Genomic DNA, 20,582 nt, shown 5'->3' on the forward strand with positions numbered 1-20,582 from the left:
ATTTATGCACATGCCCAGAAAACAACATCTATTACAAAACTGGAAGTCATACTTTAGCCTTGCTTTGGCATTAACTGTTCTTTGGGACAGGATTTTTAGTGGCTATTTAGTGTCTCCTTGTAGGGGTCCATTGTATTGTAATGGCTGTCCCACCAGATGGCCCATTTTTTAGCTGTTCTTTCTTATTCTGAATTCACAGTTTTTATTTTCTCTCTAGTACAACTTCACAGCAAATATCTTTATATTCAAATTTTCAGTTAGTTTTGTTTAGGGATCATTTTTCAATGTATGATTACAAGGTCAGAGGTACAAACAGTTCTTGGCAGGTAGTTGTGTGCTAATAGCCAGACCTGTTGTATCAGTTTGTACATTTCCATTAGAAGAGTTCCGGGGGTCCTTTTGCTCCTGTACCCCACAGATATTACCATTTGCTCTCCACAGATATTACCATTTGCTTTCTACAGACATTACCACTGGGAACAGTAGGTCGGGAAGACATTGCTTACTTTACATTTCTTAGACTATTTTGTTGTTTTTTCTTGAATGTGCATATTTGTTTTCTTACCACTCAGTGAGTGTGTTTGTCAACATAAAGTGACTATTATGTATTAGCTAGTTTCACTGGGGAGAAAGGTTTCTGGAGCCCATTTTCTTTACTGCCAGTGTTCTTAGGGTCTAGCACACTTAAAAGCTAAATTTGAAGTGTAGCGTAAAATAATATATTGTTAATGAATAAAGATCATGTATTTGTGCTTTTCTTTTTGGGGCTCAAAACTGTTTTCATGGTCTTCATACATTTCCCCTAGCTTTAGAAAAGTGTTATTAAAATAAAATTACATCATTTCTCTCCATTCCTCCGGTCCTTCCCCTTTTCTCCTCCCAGCTTCCCCCATGACCTGCTCACCTCACTCCTATTAGCTTTCAAATTTCTGCTCTCCTTTTGCTATTGTTATATATGTGTGTGTGCTTGCACACACACACACACACACACACACACACACAATCCCGACAACCTGCTGAGTCCAATGTTGCTTGGCTATGATTTTAGGACTGACCACTTGACATTGGCTAACCCATTAGAGGGCTTCTCCCTAGAGGAAGACTGCTTTCCCCAGCCTCAGCATCCCTTAGATGCCTGTAGTTTTTTGTCTCAGTTGAGGCCTAGGAGAGTTCCTCAGTTCACATTAGCATCTCTACTATCTACCCTTACTTTTGACGTATGGTTGTACTTTTGCACACTTCTTGCCAACTTCAGGTGCCAGGGTTGCTTTTTTTTCTTCCTTCCTCATCAGTTCCATGTGAAGAGAATGTTTCTTCGGGCTGTGGTAGATGAATGACTTTCTTGGCATGTATCATTGGCACAATGGCTGCTTTCCATGTTGTGGCACCTAGGCCTCCGTTTAAGTTTGCTATGAGAATCATTCTTAACTTTTTAATTGTTAGTAATAGTGGAAGAAAGTGCCAAGTTTTTGTTATCAACGAAAGTAATCTATTTATATAATTTTATTCATTCTTTAGTCTACTCTTTGTGAAATTTAGGTAATAAAAATCACGTAGATGGTTGCCAAATGTTCATGTCTTTAAAAAAACCATGCAATGTCTCAGATGTTTCTCTCTTTAAACGTTGGCACCTCTGCAGGAGTTCCACCAGATGCAGGAGTCTGAGCACCTCTCATTGCTCAGAGTGATCAAGATTAATAACACAAGCCTTCGAGCACACCTGTGAAGCTCATGCTGAAAGCGTCTCACTGAAAGTATGTGATCCTAGCCGGGGTAAGTCACAGGGCCTCTTCTCTGTTGTCCATGGTTGTACGTCACGCCATGGTAAGAGAGAACTTAGTGTTGCTCTTAATTTTGTTTAGTTCTATGATTTTTCTGTTATATAATTAACTTTACATATTCCACTTGGTTGCTTATTAACATAATTTAGTCATAATGCACATTTTATAAAAAAATGTGAGAAATCTCTGCCAGTGTTAAAAGTATAAATGCATGGTGTAGGGCGTTCCACATGAAATCATGTCTGTCCGCCTTGGAGAGGTGGGGCAGGAATGATAACTGAGTAGAGATGAGGTCAGAGAATCCTGGGATGTTGTTTACGATATAGTGTTCTCAGTGTTTTATTTGAAGAATTACAAGCACATTACAGTGATATTTATTATAGTGATTGCTTCTAGGTAGTGTGCATATTCATTTTACTCTCTCATTCTCTGTCCTAATTATTTTAATAATTTTCTCAAAGAGTGAGGCATAACCATAACAGTCTGGTCTTTGGGTACTGTCAGTCAAGCGGAAGTTCAAACTTGTCTATTTATTTGAAGAGTCTGATGTGCAGTGTGTCCAAGGAAATTAAATGCAGATGGTGATTAACATTGTTGGTGCTCGCCCCAGAATCCAGTTGTCCTCGTGACTGTTACTCTGTTTCCGGTTCCCTTCAACCACAGTGCTAGTAAGCACACTTCTTTTCATAGACACCTTATTTTGTCTGATGTGACTGACAGTACAACTTTGATAAGAGATCCCAGGCATAATTATTTTTTCCCCTCATTTATCAATGACAGGAAAAATTAGTAAATAATAGCCCTTACTTGGAGGCCAATGGTTTGATTTGTTTCCTGGATTCTTCATGAATTGTAGGAGAGGACATGTAGTTTTCTCCTGTGTCTATTTAAGGTTTCATGCTACCGTTTTACATTTCTACTTCTCCTTGATACTTGCCTCTTGACAAATGATGAAGAGCTGAAGAAGCTGTAGCCATGTACATAGAACAGGGAGTTGTGCTTCTGTGTTTGGCAGATCTTGCTAATCATTACGATTGCTCATGTATACTATGTGACAGACAGTGGAAGGAGCAGAACCTTGAGGATGGAGAAGGCTGGGGAATCCAGGGCCGACTACCGGTAATCACTGTGTGGGTGGAGCTGGACCATTCCTTCCCTCTGCTTCAACATTCTTGGAAATGGTTGAGATAATGCTGTTGTTTATTATTGTTATTATTATTAGATTATTATTATTATTATTACGTATTGCTGTTTTGTTGGTGCTGGCTCAACTACAAAGCTAGATCCTGAGGCCCAGCAGTACTCATTAAGTTGTGAGACTCAAACTGGGTTGTCTGTGTAAACGCCACATGAGTGCCTCATATGGTAGCTGGCTTTTGGACAATACAGTCTTTCTGCATCTACTGCTGGAAAATGATGGACAGTGCTTGAAAGAGAGAACAAGGGCACACTGGGGAGACTCATGAGACACAGATGCACACGTGGATTTCCAGAGTCTGAAAGGCAAAGGCATTTCAGATCCTGTGTTACTTCTGGTTCTTGTTGTAACACACACCTGACAGAGGCAAGTTAAGGGAGGAAGAGGATTTTGTTTTTGGCTCACAGTTTCACAGACTTCAGTCTGTGCTTGCTGGTCGAGAACATCATGGTGGTGGGCATGTGCGAGGACAGTCTTCTTTATTTCTTGGTAGACAGGCAGCAGAGAAAAGCAATACAGTCAGCCAGTTCCTCCAGCTATGTCCTCCCTCTCTTATTCTTTACCACATCCTATTAAGAAATTAATCCATTAATTATTAGGTCCGAAGTCTTCATAATCATATTGTTTCTGGAAATATTATCACAGACACACCTTGAGCCAATGTAATACTCTAGGTATTTTTTAATCTAGCCAAAATTGCACTTAGAATTAACTATCATGGGTATTGTTCAAATTTCTTTTTTTTGCAGGGGTGGAGGAGGGGCACTTAAACAGTGTGACCTGGCAAAGGCGGAGCCCAGCAGCTGCTCCAGCATTAGTCCCTTGCTCATGGTCTCTGATCCCATGGGTGGGAGGATCCCATCATGGGTCCTGTGTGCTTGTACCAGGAGGCAAAGGCCTGAGAAGGAGCGAGGTGCGGGCCTGGGTCCGTGAGACGCAGGGCGTTTGCAGGGTGCTCTGCAGCTCTTGCTCTCAGTGTGCCTGAGGTGCTTGGATAGTCATGGATTCTTTTTCTGACGTGGTGAAGATACGCTGTAATTTAATTTTCAAAAAACCCAAAAATCCAAATTCACAGCAAGAGTCCTTTATCTTCTCTAGAGACACGATTATGCACTTCCAAGCTGCAATAAAAATAAAGGTTCAAAAGACTCAGAATAGTCATGAAAGAGAAATTTCATCAGACTATTCATTATAAGCCAGAAAAAGTCTCCAGGTAGATTTTAGGAATGCCATAACAGTTTATATTTAAGACTGAGTTAACCCTCCGTTATACAGAAGATGAAATTATCGGATTAATTCTCAGTCAGCTTTTGCTTTGGTCAGTGTAGTTTTCTCTGGTGCTGTCTTTTTCGAGATGTAGGTTTTCCTCCCAACTTCTATTAATAATTTTTCTGAAATGAGATTATCTTGCACAAATAATTTTTCAGATGAATCAAATAGACAGTTGAAGTAATGGTGGGAGAAAAGCACCTTTAGAGAATTCCCCATTGCTGAACCTATATTCTGGTAGGGAGACCTTCTATTTTGGTATATGTGTTGAGGCCAGCATCTTCTTATAAATACATTATTGTAAAATTTGTTGCTGCATCACAGCATTTGTTTAATTCTGCAATTTTAAATTGGCTGTAGGAGAGTTCTTATTTTGCAACACACTGGGATTTTATCATGGTTCCTGTAGGGTATCTGTCATATTTTTAGGTTTAGAGGTATATTCTTATACCTCAGAATAGTTACTGGACTAATATTAAGGAATGAAGTCTTTTTTTATGTGTGTGTATGATGTATACATGTTTACATGTGTGTGAGTTCATGTGATCATGGGAGTGCATGTCTGTGTCTGTACACATAGAGGTCAGAGGTTGATGTCCCATGGTTCCCTGCTTTCCTCATTTGTTCTCCATCTTATATTCTGAGGCGTGGTCTCTTTAACCAGAGCTTGCCAATTTGGCTAGTTTAGCAAGCTGGCTCGCTCTAGGGATCCCCCTTATCCCATACCCAGCATTTATATTGATGCTTGAAGTCAAAGCTGAGTTATCCCTTAGGCTCCCGAAGTGTAGGTCTTCAGAGAATGTTTTTGTTTTGTCACAGTTGGAATGGTTGACACATTGTATATGAAAGTACTTTCAATCCTGGCAGCAGACCACAAATCTTAGGATGTGGTACTTGGGATTGATAACGCATGGCAACCATCTGGGAGCAGTTTTCTCAGAGCAGAGCAAGCCAGGGAAGCAGAATTACATGGGAAGTGACCTTCTGTGTTTTCTTGTGTGTCTATTTGCTCAAAGACTATTGTAACAAATACTTAAACATACAAGAAGGTCAGTAGTGGGTTCCCTCCTTCTGTGTTTTTTACTTGACACTGGATTGGATTTATTTTGAAGGATTTGTCTACATCAATGGCAGAATCATCCAGTGATTCAGAGCATTTCCGCTATCGTGATGGACTGAGTCGATGGGCAACCAGGTCAGTTCAAAGGGGAATTGGAAGTCGTTCTACAGTTGATGTCACCGCAAAGGTCAACACCATAACCAATACTTTACAGGTTAGTTTGACAGTGCGTTGCATTTGATAGATTTTTTAATAGTTTGAGCTGAGTAATGGTTGCAGTCAATACAGTGTTTTTTTATTTTTTTATTTTTATTTTTTAGTACTGTGAGAAATGACCCTCAGGCTAAAGCCTTAAAATAACAAAGTTTATTACCTCACAGCTCCATAGTCAGAAGAAAGAGAAAATTCTGTTTCTTTGCCTTTTGTGAGTGCTCGTGTACCTTGTCTTGGGTTCCTCTTTCTTCATTTTCACAGCCAGCCATCATGGTGGTCGAGTCTCTTTGGCTGGTTATGCCCTCCTTTCTGCCTTTCTTTTCCTTTTTCCCTTCTTCCTTTTTTGTTGCTGACTGTTTTTCTGATATACTGGGGATCTCCTCAGGCTCTATCTGTGAGCCACATTGCCAGCCACCCTTTCTCTTTTAAGGACACTTGTGGTTTCATTTTGTCTTCTCAGCTAAAGAGTCCACTCTAGGTGTTAAGTCACATCTCCAGGATGCCTTTTGACATGTAAGTCACATAGGTATAGTTCTAGAGACCATTAGTCTTGAGTGACCATTATCTCTGGTGATGATCCCTGAAGTAGCTGATAGGTTGTTGAGGATAGATTGTGATAGGATAAAACCGTATTTGCAAGTAAAATATTGTGGGAGTGAAGTGCTGGCCAGCACTACTGTTTAGTCTCCTGTGTGCTTGTGCCTGTTAGAGAGGTTTGGGGGAAGCAGGTTATCACCGGCTGGCTAATATGTATAGAGATGTCATTTTGGTTTCTAAGATAATTTCTGTCAGTGTTTGGAAATTTGAGTGGGGGCAGTCTGATCTTTTCCATGTAAAGACCTTGGATGGGTAGCATGGTCTCATGGGGAACAAACCCAGAATTCTTTCCAATAGATTAATCCCTTGCTTTTACCTTAGCCCATGTAAATAGGGAATTTGGCTTTGAATTGCTTTGGGTTAGTGTGCTAGATGGGAAGAGAGTAATTGTTGGAGAAATTATAATTTTATATCACACTAACAAACACCTCTTTTCTGTAAACGTATTTAAGTTAATATAATAATGGAATTTTAGAGTTTGAATCCTTCTACTTTCTTGCCAAAGAGACACATTAACAAGTAGGCTTATTCGAAAGAAACCAGTCCTTTAATCTCTTATGTAAAGCCAATCATATTTAGGTAGAAACTTTCTGTTTTGATTAGAAACAATTTTATTGTTCATTAAAAGATTAAAGGGCACATTTTCTCTTCTCTAAATCAAGTTCTATAGTGAGGAAGTCACAGGAGTACAAGAGCCCTAACAACTCGCTTTCTATCCAGACTTGAGGACATTTGCTTTTTTTTTTTTTTCATTTTTTCATTTCATTTCATTTCATTTCATTTCATTTCATTTCATTTCATTTCATTTCATTTCATTTTATTTTATTTTATTTTATTTTATTTTATTTTATTTTATTTATTTATTTATTTATTTTTGTTGGCGCACACTTTTAATCCCAGTACTTGGGAGGCAAATACAGGTGGATTTCTGAATTCGAGGCCAGTCTGGTCTACAGAGTGAGTTCCATGACAGCCAGGGCTACACAGAGAAACCCTATCTACAAAAAAAAAAAAAAAAAAAAAAAAAAAAAAAGAAAATAGGAAGCTTCATATATTTGCAGATGTCCGGCAAAGGATCCGTGTAGGCCCAGAGCTTTCTGCTTCTCCCAGTTCATCCTTGCTTTGCTCAGGTGAATTGGAGCGCTCCGTTCTTCTTCTTTTTTTTTTAATTCGATATATTTTTTATTTACATTTCAAATGATTTCCCCTTTTCTAGCCCCCCACTCCCCGAAGGTCCCATAAGCCCCCTTCTCTCCCCCTGTCCTCCCACCCACCCCTTCCCACTTCCCTTTGCTTTTTAAGGATTTCTTTCTGCTCTTTTTCTCTTTCTGCCCTCCCTCCTTCCTTCTCTCCCTCCCCTCCCTCCTTCCCTCCTTCCCTCTCTCCCCTCCCTCCTTCCCTCCCCTCCCTCCTTCCCTCCTTCTCTCCCTCCTTCCCTCCTTCCCTCCTTCCTTCTCTCCTTCCTTCCTTCCCTCCCTCCCTCCTTCCTTCCCTTCTTCCCTCCTTCCCTCCCTCCCTCCCTCCCTCCCTCCTTCCTTCCTTCCCTTCCTCCCTCCTTCCCTCCTTCCCTCCCTCCCTCCTTTCCTCCCCTTCCCTTCCTCCCTCCTTCCTTCTCTTCCTCCCCTCCCTCCTTCCCTCCCTCCCTTCCCTCCCTCCTTCCTTCCCTCCCTCCTTCCCTCCCTCCCTCCCCTCCCTCCTTCCCTCCTTCCCTACCTCCTTCCCTCCTTCTCTCCTTTCTTCCCCCTCCTTCCCTCCTTCCCTCCTTCCTTCCCTCCCTCCTTCCCTCCTTCCTTCCCTCCCTCCCGCCTTCCCTCCTTCCCTCCCTCCCTCCTTCCTTCCTTCCTTCCCTTCCTCCCTCCTTCCTTCCTTCCTTCCCTCCTTCCTTCCTTCCTTCCCTCCCTCCCTCCTTCCTTCCCTCCCTCTTTGCTCCCCTCTTTTTCTCTCTCCCTTCTTTTCTCCCTCTCTTTCTTCCTTTTCCCATACTATTTTCTTATACATATACTATGTTCTTACTGCACAGCCCATCCTGGCCTCCACCTTGCTGTGCACATAACCTATTCTGCTAACTCTTGATGTTTAAGATTGCTTTGTTGTAAGAAAAGTGTGAATTACAACTGCACAGCTTTCTGAAAAGAACTCTTCTGAATTTGTTTTTTTTTTTTTTTTTTTTTTTTTTGTTTTGTTTTGTTTTTTGTTAACTTATTATGGAGCTTTGGATAAGGACTTGTAAATTACCTGCTTCAGATTTTACATAAATGCAGGTGGATCTGGGCTTCTCTTCAGTGTTGTAGAGATTTGCTGTGTAGGAACTTTGTTGATAATCCGAGTTGCCTGGCAGAAATTGTATCTTTTACAAAGCTGACTTAGTTCTTTGACAATAATAAAATTGATTGGAAAAATAGTGTTTGGGATGATTGATTGAGTGTTTTCTTTCCCAAGGACACCACTCGGAATCTTCGACAAGTGGATCAGATGCTTGGGCGATATCGAGAATACAGCACTGGACAGGCGAGCGCCGTTGGGCAGGTGGGAAGGTTTCGGCTGTTTGCAGCTTGCTCACCATATGCAAATGTGTATTTAGGGGAGTGGGCATACAGGATAAGGAGGTAACAACATAAAAGTTCGTACTTAGGTGAATGGCAGTATAAGTAAGATAAGCAGTTAACAGTTAATAAGTATACAGTTTAAACTGCCTTACTGGGGCTGGAGATAGGGCTCAGTGGTTAAGAGTACTATCTGCTCTTCCAAAGAAGTTAAGTTGAATCCAAGTGGGAAATCTGAGTTCTTCTACTAAGTTTGAACTGAAAACCATAAGGCAGTTTAAAGAACTTATTTAATTTTATTTTATGTGCATTGACATGAGTGTGCCAGGTCCCTTGGAACTGGAGTTACAGACAGTTGTGAGCTGCCTGCCGTGTTGGGGCTGGGAATCGAACTTAGGTCCAATGGAAGTGCATCAGGTGCTCTTAACTACAGAGCCATTCTCCTACCCTATGATTATTATTTTTAAAAAGTAAAACTTTGAAGTTGTACTTTACAGAGGTAGCACTTTTGATAATTACTTGTACGCCATTCCAAATACTTTGCATAGTTTTGTGTCCATATAGCTCACTGCTTTAAAAAGTAGAACAGCATAACATCTGCACACGTTTTCTGTTCTTTTATTGTCCACACAGCTTTGTGTAGGTGGATGACTCTGACTGCTTGGCTTAACTGTCAGCCTCATAACAACCTAGGAGGAGAATCTCAATGTGAGGCTGACTAGATCAGGTTGGACTATAGGCACAGCTATGAGGGATTGTCTTAATTGATGTGGAAAGATCCAGCCCACTGCGGCAGCACCATGTCATGGACTTGGCTTCCAGGGTTATATAAGAGAGGGGGGAAAGCCTCTGAGTGCAAGCAAGCAAATGAGTTTGATCCAGTTATTTCTCTGCTTTTGACTGTAGTCATCTGACTGTAGTCATGTGACTGGCGGGTTCAAACTCCTGCTGCCTTAGCTTCCATGTAATAAAGGCCTATACCAATGTTTCTCAACCTGTGGGTTATAACCTCCTTGCATGTTGAATGCCCCTTTGATAGGGGTCACCTAAGATCATCAGAAAACACAGATATTTGCATAATGATTGATACAGGAGCAAAACTAATATTTATAAAGTAGCAATGAAAATAATTTTATGGTTGGGGGCTACCACAGCATGATGATTGTATTAAAGGGTCACAGTATTAGGAAGGTTGAGAGCCACCAGCCTATAACCTGGAATTGTTAGCTAAAATAAGCTCTTTTTGGTATATGACGTATGTGTATATATATACATATATATGCATACATATGGGTAAGAATATTTTATCATAGCATCAAAAATAAAACTACACAAAATAGCCTTTTGTATAGTTGTATAATATTCTATAGTTTGGATGTTTTCTCTTTAATATGAACAATATAATAGTGACTGTTACTGTATTTATCTAACTTGATCTGTGTATGTGTGTGTGTTTGTGCATATGTGTGTGTGTGTGTGTGGTGTATGTATATTTGTGTAATCATGGGAATTATGGAAGTAAAAGTAATGGGTTAATGAGTATGTTTTCTTAAAGGTTTGCTAGATATTTCAAAATTGCCATTTCAAAGGTATGCCAATTTATGTTTGGTTCAGATGCCATGAAAGTACAGATTTCAAGAGTAAATTTATTAGTTGTATTAATGTTTTGCTAGATTCTCTATGCTTTTTGAGGGAGATCGTATGTAAGGTAAAACAGGTGTTTAGGTTTTATGCTGTATTGAAGCTTAGTGAAGGAAATCAGATAGGCAACTAGCCTGTGAACCCTAACCCTAACCCTAACCCTAACCCTAACCCTAACCCTAACCCTAGCCCTAACCCTAGCCCTAGCCCTAGCCCTAACCCTAACCCTAACCCTAACCCTAACCCACTAGCTTCTTGTGAATTTGTGCACTCACCTTTGGGGACCCGCTTAAATGTCTTTCTTCTTTATGAAGGAATGAGTAGTGTTCACATTGCAACAAGAAGGATTTACATTATACAGTAATGGTTTATGTATCTTTGTGCTATACCAATTGTCAAATATGTCCCAAGCTGTGATTGAGGACTTGCTTTCCTCTTACAAAGTAGAACTGTAGTAGTTATTATTTGCTTGTAATTGGAAACTAATTGAGCAGAAGGAAACAGGGCTTTTCTGTAAAGGTCTATACTATTTTCCCTTAGAAAATAAGTGTGGGCACTTGTACACCTACAGGATATTTATGATTTATATGTGTTTGAAAGACTCAGCTGTAGACATCATGTGTGTAGGTAGCCCACAAACTGTTTTAGGTTACTTTATTAACAATAGATATTTTCCCTTTTTAATTTATTTGTGAAAAAGGAGAACATTATTATTTACTAGAAATAGAAAACAGGCAGCAGAAAGCATGTTGCAGCAAGAGTTAGACACTGAATTCTGTGCAGTGACTGTTCAGCCCAACAGGGTTGCTTTCCAGCCACTCATAGAAAAAAAGACCTAGAAGAGCAGAGTCTTTTTGCTGTTGAACGTTCCTTAGCCTGGTCCATTTTTCCTCTCTGGCTTCCTTAAGCTCTTGTTCTGCTCTGACACTTGATGGTTAGTGACTTTATATTCTGACATGTCCATGGATTGTGGCACTAATTGCTGTATGCTTGAACTAGTGAGGACAGCATGAATTTTCTTTTCTTTTCTTTTCTTTTCTTTTCTCTTCTCTTCTCTTCTCTTCTCTTCTCTTCTCTTCTCTTCTTTTCTTTTTTTTTTAAACTGTTTTTGTCAAAAACAAAACAGAACAACAGCAAAAAACAAATAAAATATCCCATATCCCATCTCTATCCTCCCTGGCCCTGTCTTTTTTTTTTAATTCCATTTACTGGGGTCTTTTCTGGGTCTTTTTACTTATAAACTTTAAGTCCTCAAAGCACCCGGCAAAGCTGTCCATCTTTATTTTTTTTAATTTATTTTTTATTTTTGATATTATTTTTTATTGGCTATTTTATTTACATTTCAAATGTTATCCCTTTTCTCGGTTACTGCCCACCCCCCCAAGCCCTCTATCCCTTCCCCCTTCCCCTGCTTCTATGAGGGTGCTCACACACCCACCCACCATCTCTCATTTCCCTATCCTCACATTCCCCTACACTGGGGCACTGAGCCTTCACAGGACCAAGGGCCTCTTCTCCCATTGATGCCCAACAAGGCTAGGCTCTGCTGCATATGTGGCTGGAGCCATGGGTCCCTCCACGTGTACTCCTTGGTTTGTGGTTTGATTCCTGGGAGCTCTGGGGGGTGGTCTGATTGGTTGATATTGTTGTTCTTCCTATGGGGTTGCAATCCCCTTCAGCTCCTTCAGTCTTTTCTCTAACTCCTCCATTGGGGACCCTTTGATCAGTCCAATGTTTGACTGCAAGCATCTGCTTCTGTATTTGTCAGGCTCTGGCAGAGCCTCTCAGGAGACAGCTGTATCAGGCTCCTTCAACATGAACTTCTTGGCATCCATAGTAGTGTCTGGGTTTGGTGACTGTATATGGAATGGATCCCCACATGGGGCAGTCTCTGGATGGCCTTTCCTTCAGTCTCTGCTCCACACTTTGTCTCTGTATTTGCTCCCATGAGTATTTTGTTCCCCTTCTAAGGACCAAAGCATCTATACTTTGGTCTTCTTTCTTGAGCTTCATGTGGTCTGTGAATTGTATCTTGGTTATTCTGAGCTTTTGGGCTAATATCCACTTATCAGTGAGTACATTGTCCATTTCATCCAGATTGTCCAGTTATGTTGAGTATTTTTTGTAGTAGGATCTGATGATTTTTTTCAATTTCCTCCATTTCTGTTGTTATGTTTCCCTTTGCATTTCTGATTTTATTAATTTGAATACTGTCTCTGTGCCCTCTGGTTAGTCTGGTTAAGGGTTTCTCTATCTTGTCTATTTTCTCAAAAGACTAGCTCCTAGTTTTGTTGATTCTTTGTATAGTTATTTTTGTGTCTACTTGGTTGATTTTAGCCCTGAGTTTGATTATTTCCTACCTTCTACTTCTCTTGGGTGTATTTACTTCTTTTTATTCTAGAGCTTTCAGGTGTGCTGTCAAGCTGCTAATGTATGCTCTCTCCAGTTTCTTTTCCTAGGCATTGAGAGCTGCATTTTATTCATTCATTTCATGTGTAAATGTATGTGTGTGTGTATGAATATGTGTGCATGTGCATGTGCATGTGTTCTCACATGTACATGTGCCTTGATATGTGTGTTGAAATCAACACAATTTGCAGGAACAGTTATTTCCTTTTACTGTTGGGGTTCTAGGGATTTATGTGGGCTATCAGAATTGACAGTAAGCAATAAGCAATAAGTACTTTTACTGTCTGAGCTATCTTACCAGCCCCTAGAACATGCTTTTTAATTTATACACGCTTTATAGTAGAATAATGTATTTTAGCCTGTGATAACTCAACTGTTAAGAAAATTTCACCATGATGAATATTCATTGCCTACTTGAATTAGCATTTTCCTTTTAAAATATAAAGAGACTTCTTAGAAAACCTAATCAACTCTTTTTCCTTAGGAAAGACAGGAGCTTTTATTATTAACTTAGATTTTATAAATGACTATTGTTTAATCCTCAGTTAATGGATATGTAGGTTGTCTGTTTAAATATTTATTTGCTGCTGTCTTTGCTCTGTGACTATAATTTATTGATGGGTAAGGAGAACAGCTTGAAAGTATGAATATCTGGTGTGGTGTTTTTCTCCTAAGCTGATTTTCACTTAACAAGGCAGCTACAATGGGTATTCACTGTGGTCTTCAAATCCCGCTGGTTATGATCTTGCAAGGTCCTTTTAGGCTCTATGTCTCTGAATACTCTGTATTTACTATTGTTCCCTCAGCGCTTTATGACCTGAAACCTAAGTCTACTATTTATTTCACTTTAACTTTTTATTAGCATACATTAATTTACAAAGTGTTGGGTCCCTTTATGGTGTTTTCACACATGGATGTACTTTGGATGAACGGGTACTAAACCCATTCCCCACTGCTGTCTTCCTCATCTCTGCCATTAATTCCACTCTCTTCTCAAGGAGCTCCCTCTCATGTCCCTCATCCTTCTCAGTCTAGCTTAATTTGCTTGTCATAATGATCTCCCTGCATTTCCCTGCAAATGATATGGCTTTATTTTTTTCATGGCTGAGTTATATTTCATTGCATGCATATATGTGTCTATATACATACACATTTGTGATGTATATCATATTTTTCTGACCATCTGTTGGTGGGTGCTGGGCTGGCTCCATGCTTTGGCTATCATCAGTCATACAAACAAGCAAGCCTGTGCAGGTACCTCTGTAGTAAGCTGCCTTTGATTCCTGCAAATACACAAAGTTTAATTCTTTGCTTATTACCTCTGAGGGCTTTGGATGGGTCATGTGGTGAATTGTAAAGTCTCTGGATTTAATGCAGGAGCAGTGCCTAACTTTCTATAGTCTTTTTAGGGATTTTCCTATTACTTTAGGTTTTAAATGTTATTTTCTTACAATGTTGTAAGAAATAGTGTTTATATTTTTATTTTTAAGATAAGGAAACTGGGTCACAGACTGGTCATTAACATGCCTGTGGTCTTTTAAGTGATATCTTGAACAATAGGGTACATTTTAGAACCTAGCATTAGAATTCAGTTACTCCACTGAGCTGACATGGTTACTCACTGTTTCTAATGATGTAACTTCAAAGATTTATTGTTACTTATGTGCATGCGTATGTGTTCATGCCTGAAGAATCAAGAAGAGGGTGTTGGATGCCCTGGAGCTGGAGTTCTAGGTAGTCGTGAGCTGCCCAACGTGGGTCCTGGGAAGTGGACTTGTGATCTTTGTAAAAGCTGCATGTGCTCTTAGGTTAAGCTATTTCTCTATGCTGTAACTTCATATTTCTGAAAATGAAGACCTCAAATTGAAATTTTGGAAAATTATATGATCACACACTGAGGATTGAGATTTTGAAGACTACTTGCACTTACTGAACATAATTCCAGTGTCATAAAGTCATGAGAGCGAGTTGTCACCCATACAGAATGGAATCTGGAGGGAGTCTGCAAGTGAGCGAGCACTGAGGTGCCTAGGAAGCAGCTCTTCTTGTCAGTGTGTGCGGTGGAGTAGAGTCCAGGTCACCGTTCAGCAGCATCAGAGATTTCCACCGCTACTCTTGTGGATGTCCTGGTCAGTGGCCATGTTTAGTTGTACAGTGTGCCTTGGGCTTCCTGGGCTTCTGAAGCTTTTGATCCTGAGTTATTTTTTTGTGCTCTGAACTTCCTGGGAGCTCTGGGAACATTTTAGTCACATAGGATGAGTGAGAAGGTTTTGTTCAAATATTGATGTGCAGATTTGGAACCTATTTTTCTTCACAGTGTTGGAATATTTCAAGAACTATACAGCAGATTAGCTTTGTCATGCTTCTTCTAGAGCCCTGTGTTACCGTTAGTGAGAGAACAGACTGTATTCTTGCACTGATGTAACAGTGGAGCATGCTATAGCTGAGTATTTAGCATACAATCAGTACTGCCTGCAGTAGAAATTTTGGGTGGGCTGGTATCGATGAGGCTAAAGTAGTTAATAGGGTATTAAAATATAGTCTTTGCTTCATTCCAGTAGGTTAATTAAGTTCATTTTAATGATAAAGACAGGATAAAGACTTAAAATCAAATTATAGCATAGAAGCTTGTATTAATAAGTAAGTTTTCTTTTAATTCGTACTTTGCTTAAAAATTTCTTTTGGGGAAAGGCCACCCAGTGACTGGCCCAACCTGGGATCCATCCCATGCACAGGCACCAAACCCTGACACTGTACTGATGCCATGCTGTGCTGCAGACGGGAGCCTAGCATGGCTGTCCTCTGAGAGGTTCTACCAACATCTGACTGAGGCAGATGCAGATACTTACAGCCAGACATTGTACTGAGGTTGGGGGCCCCTATAGAAGAGTTAGGGGAAGGATTGAAGGAGCTGAAGAGGATGGCAACCCCATAGGAAGAACAACAGTATCAACTGACTCAGACCCCTCAGAGCTCCCAGAGACCAAGCCACCAACCATAGAGCATATATGGGCTGGTCTGTGGTCCCTGGCACATGTGTAGCAGAAGACTGACTGACTAACTGCCTTGTCTGGCTTCAGTGGGAGAGGATGTCTCTATTCCTATGGAGTTGATGTCCCAGGGAAGAGGGTTCTGGTGTAGGAGCGGGGTGGGGAGGAGTGGGTGGGAGAGCACCTTCTATGAGGCAAAGGGGAGGGGGAGGGGGTGATGAGGGACTAGGAAAGGGGGCAACACTTGGGATGTAAATAAATAAAATAATTTAATAAAACAAAACCCAAAAATAAGCGAGGAAAATTTCCTTTGGGAATAATATGATGGTCTCATCTGGTATGTGAATTCTTCAGAATGTTAAATAAAGTCCTAGTTTTTCTTTTTATCTAATGGTTTTGTAATGGTGAATTAGTTGATCTGCTTTGGCTCCTGGTGGTTGCAAGCATGCTGTACCCACCCAACAGCTCTCTGGATTCATGAATGAAAGACACACACATACACACACACACACACACACACACACACACACATACACACATACACACACACACACACACACACACATTCTCTCTCTCTCTCTCTCTCTCTCTCTGGATTCATGAATGAAAGACACACACACACACACACACACACACACTCACTCACTCACTCACCAGCTAATGTTCTTATGCCTTGCTAGGCATTTCTAAGCCTCCCGTAGCCAGCACATTCTCCCCTCTGGCATTTCTGACTTAACACCTCTTAAATCATTATTTTATCTTGTTGCCTTGGCTCCTTCTGGGTGTCCCCTTATCTTTGCTTCCAAAGACGCTTCTGGGCAGCCCTTCTGGGCCCTGCTTCCCTTCTGTTTCCTACATTTTGGTTATTCCTCCCTCCTGTTCCTTCCCAGTCTGGTCTGACCTACTCCCTTCTGGCCGAGATCCTTTGTTTATCTAACCTGTGTTTCTTCCCCCAGGAACCTAGAAATCCTGCCTCTCTCTCGCTGCTAGGCCATTGGCTGTTGGTTCTTTATTGATCAATCAAAAACCAAATGGGGACAAGTAACTTCAGCATCTAGATTCCTGATTTGGGGGCTGAATCAAGACACAGCATTAGAACCAATTCCCAACAGGGTTTCACTTGTCAAAAGTACCTGATGACACCAAAGAAAGTGGTTTAGGCCAGACATTAGCTATTTACCATAGCCCAGAGTTGACAGTCTCTACTCCTTGCATGCCTGATTTCTACTAATTCATTAAGTGTTTGAAGGTAAGGGGTGTCCAGTAATGGTGGTCTGTGGGTAAAATTTAATTAGTTACATTTTGTTAAGTCCATTTAATAAATGTACTTCAGAGTTTTGAATTAGGTTATTCTCTTGTTGAAAAATATATCTTCAAGTTCTTTATGTAAAGCTATGAGATATGAAGGTATTTTTTTCCTAGAAAATGATGAGATGGCTCAGGGTAAAGGAGCTCTCTGTGCAAGGATGGCACCCCAAGTTCAGTTCCTGGAACCCAGATGCTGAAGAGAGAAGCCCGACTCTAGAAAGCGGTTCTCTGACCTCTGCATGTGGGCCCTGCACATGGCCTTGCAGTCACATGTTTTAAAACATAAAATATTGAGGCTTATGGAAGAAATGTAGTCTTTGGAATCAGAATTGAAATTGAATTCTGTTTTCTTCTTCCTGAGAAATTGCTTCAGTTACTTTGAACAAGTTATTAAACCTTTTGGAGACTAAGTTTCATCATTTTAAAAATTAACATAATCATGCATACTTGATTATGCTAATATTTAAGTGCTCATAATGTATTTGCTAAACATTTATTTGTAAGTTCTTTAACTTGTCTGAAAATCCCCATTATTAAGCATTTACTAAGCTCACTTAAAATTTACTTTCTTCACATGTGTGTATGTACATGCATTCATAGCACATGGCTAGTCAGAAGACAACTTTCAGCAGTTGGGTCTTTCCTGCCGCCTTGCACCCAGTGTTCTTGACACTGAGCCGTCTCTCCAGCCCCCTATGAAAAGTTACCGTATTAGACTGGACATTATTATAAATTTTATCTGACTTCTAGAATGATTAATTTCCAGTACTTATTATTGCTTCTAGATTTTGAAGTGATGCTTCATTTCTCTTGTTCTGCAACATATATTTTTAAATATAGTCTATGGTGGGTTAATTAGTGTGTGTGTGTGTGTGTTTATGTATGTCTTGTCTGTATACATCTTGGTTTGGGTATGCCTACCTCTTCATCAGCCTGCCTGTCTGTCTGTCTGGTCTCTGTCTGTCTGTCTGTCTGTCTCTCTCTGTATAGCTTAGGACTTGTCAGCCAGCATGTTCACATCAAAGTGATTTTGGCATGGCATGCTCTGGTTTGGGGACCAGTTTCCTTTGTAGAACAAGTAGCAAGGAAAGAAATGTAGCAGTGATGCACTGGGTGACTGGGGGTGCTGAGGCAGTGAGGCTTTGATACAGGCTCTCGTGAGAAAAGGAAGTTTGCAAGGATCAGTTTTCTTTTTTTTATTGATATATTTTATATTTATATTTCAAATGATTTCCCCTTTTCTGGGTCCTTACTCCCCGAAAGTCCCATAAGCCCTCTTCCGTCCCCCTGTTCTTCCATCCACCCCTTCCCACTTCCCTGTTCTGGAATTCCCCTATACTCTTGCACTGAGTCTTTCCAGAACCAGGGGCCACTCCTCCATTCTTTTTGGACATCATTTAATTTGTGGATTATGTCCTGTGTATTCAAAGTTTCTAGGCTAATATCCACTTATCAGTGAGTGCATGCCATGATTGATCTTTTGAGACTGGGTTACCTCACTTAGTATGATGTTCTCTAGCTCCATCCATTTTTCTAAGAATTTCACGAATTCATTGTTTCTAATGGCTGAATAGTACTCCATTGTGTAAATATACCACATTTTTTGTATCCATTCCTCCATTGAAGGACACCTAGGTTCTTTCCAGCTTTTGGCTACTACAAATAGGGCTGCTATGAACATAGTGGAGCATGTGTCCTTATTGCATGCTGAAGAACCCTCTGGATATATGCCCAGGAGTGGTATAGCAGGGTCCTCAGGAAGTGTCATGCCCAGTTTTCTGAGGAACTGCCAGACTGATTTCCAAAGTGGTCGCACCATCTTGCAATCCCACCAGCAGTGGAGGAGTGTTCCTCTTTCTCCACATCCTCGCCAACACCTGCTGTCTCCTGAGTTTTTGACCTTAGCCATTCTGACTGGTGTGAGGTGAAATCTCAGGGTTGTTTTGATTTGCATTTCCCTAATGATTAATGATGTTGAACATTTCTTAAGGTGCTTCTCAGCTCTCCGAAGTTCTTCAGGTGAAAATTCTTTGTTTAGCTCCGTACCCCACTTTTTAATGGGGTTATTTGTTTCTCTGGGTTCTACTTTCTTGAGTTCTTTGTATATATTAGATATTAGCCCTCTGTCGGATTTAGGGTTGGTGAAGATCCTTTCCCAGTCTGTTGGTTGATGTTTTGTCCTTTTGACGGTGTCTTTTGCCTTACAGAAACTTTGTAGTTTTATGAGTCTCATTTGTCAATTCTTGATCTTAGAACATAAGCTATTGGTGTTCTATTCAGGAACTTTCCCCCTGTGCCCATGTCCTCCAGGGTCTTCCCCAGTTTCTTTTCGATTAGTTTCAGTGTGTCAGGTTTTATGTGGAGGTCCTTGATCCATTTGGAGTTGAGCTTAGTACAAGGAGATAAGAATGGATCGATGCGCATTCTTCTGCATGCTGACCTCCAATTGAACCAGCAACATTTGTTGAAAAGGCTATCTTTTTTTCACTGGATGCTTTCACCTCCTTTGTCGAAGACCAAGTGACCATAGGTGTGTTGGTTCATTTCTGGGACTTCAATACTATTCCATTGAAGGGATCAGTTTTCTATTAGAATTCTTTCCTCCTTCGAGAACTTCTAGCTAATTCTAGAGGTGGCTTAAAAACAGAGTTTCTGGAATCAGAAATCACTTGGAAATGCAAAACCTAGATTAGTCCTTTGCAAAAATCAGCTGTCAACACGAAGGATAATCTAGGAGAAATGATGGATTAAAACTGGAAACAGACCAGCCTTCAAGGGGACAGAAAGAATCCTATTCCTACCTGGATCGAGGTGGTTTGGGATTTCCATTGATTCTAAACTGACTTCCTGCTGGAGGGAAAATCGCACACCTTCTGAAAGAAGATGCCTTCTTCGGAGCTTTAACTATGGATACATATACACGTGTGTGTATGTGTGTATGTATGTGTATAAATAATCTCTTTTGATAAAAGAAATAAGCAGGCTCAAGAGAATATAAAATGGGACTGAAAAAAGTAAAGAAAATGTAGACAGGAAAATAATAGCAGAACTATGAACAATCAGGGAAATATACTCAAAAATTATATGAGAAATAATTGAAAACTAAATAAAATGACTGAAACTAGAAAATCAGATGACATAACCAAAAAACCTTTCAGTGGGAGGATTGCATAGAAGCTGGTAAGCTGTTGAAATGAGAATGAGAGCCCTTTTTCCCCCTGGGAAGTTAGATATTTCAGAAACAGCTTTCAAATCTGTAGTTTAGTGTGGTTTGAAGTTAAGAAGAATAACTCTTTATCTTCTTCAGTTAAAGGAAGATTTGGAGCAGTCAATAAGCCAACTGAGGAGTCAGCGCTTACGGAGAACCTCAGGAGGGAGAAGTGTTTCTGTCACCAGCCTGAGTGCAAGTGACCTCGATGCTGGCGCTGTGGCAGGTAAACCCCTCCCAAGGTCTAAAAGTGACCTCGATGGTGGCACTGTCAGGTAAACCCCTCACAAGGTCTAAAAGTGACCTCGATGGTGGCACTGTCAGGTAAACTCTTTACATGTTTCAAAAGCCCTTTTCCTTTTTAC

At 40.4% G+C, this 20,582-nt stretch overlaps 1 protein-coding gene across 1 annotated transcript in view; it reads left to right on the forward strand.

Annotated features, from left to right (window-relative positions):
• Cep128 (centrosomal protein 128) overlaps positions 1–20,582 on the forward strand; it is a 376,076-nt gene that overhangs the window by 12,477 nt on the left and 343,017 nt on the right. The window contains exons 3-6 of the mRNA XM_052186712.1: positions 1,640–1,773; positions 5,361–5,522; positions 8,558–8,644; positions 20,317–20,443. Of these exons, the coding sequence (XP_052042672.1) occupies positions 5,376–5,522; positions 8,558–8,644; positions 20,317–20,443 (361 nt within the window). The 5' untranslated portion in view covers positions 1,640–1,773; positions 5,361–5,375. The remainder of the gene's footprint in view (positions 1–1,639; positions 1,774–5,360; positions 5,523–8,557; positions 8,645–20,316; positions 20,444–20,582) is intronic.

This window comes from Apodemus sylvaticus, chromosome 6 (genome assembly GCF_947179515.1).
Source record: "Apodemus sylvaticus chromosome 6, mApoSyl1.1, whole genome shotgun sequence".
Lineage (NCBI taxonomy): Eukaryota > Metazoa > Chordata > Mammalia > Rodentia > Muridae > Apodemus > Apodemus sylvaticus.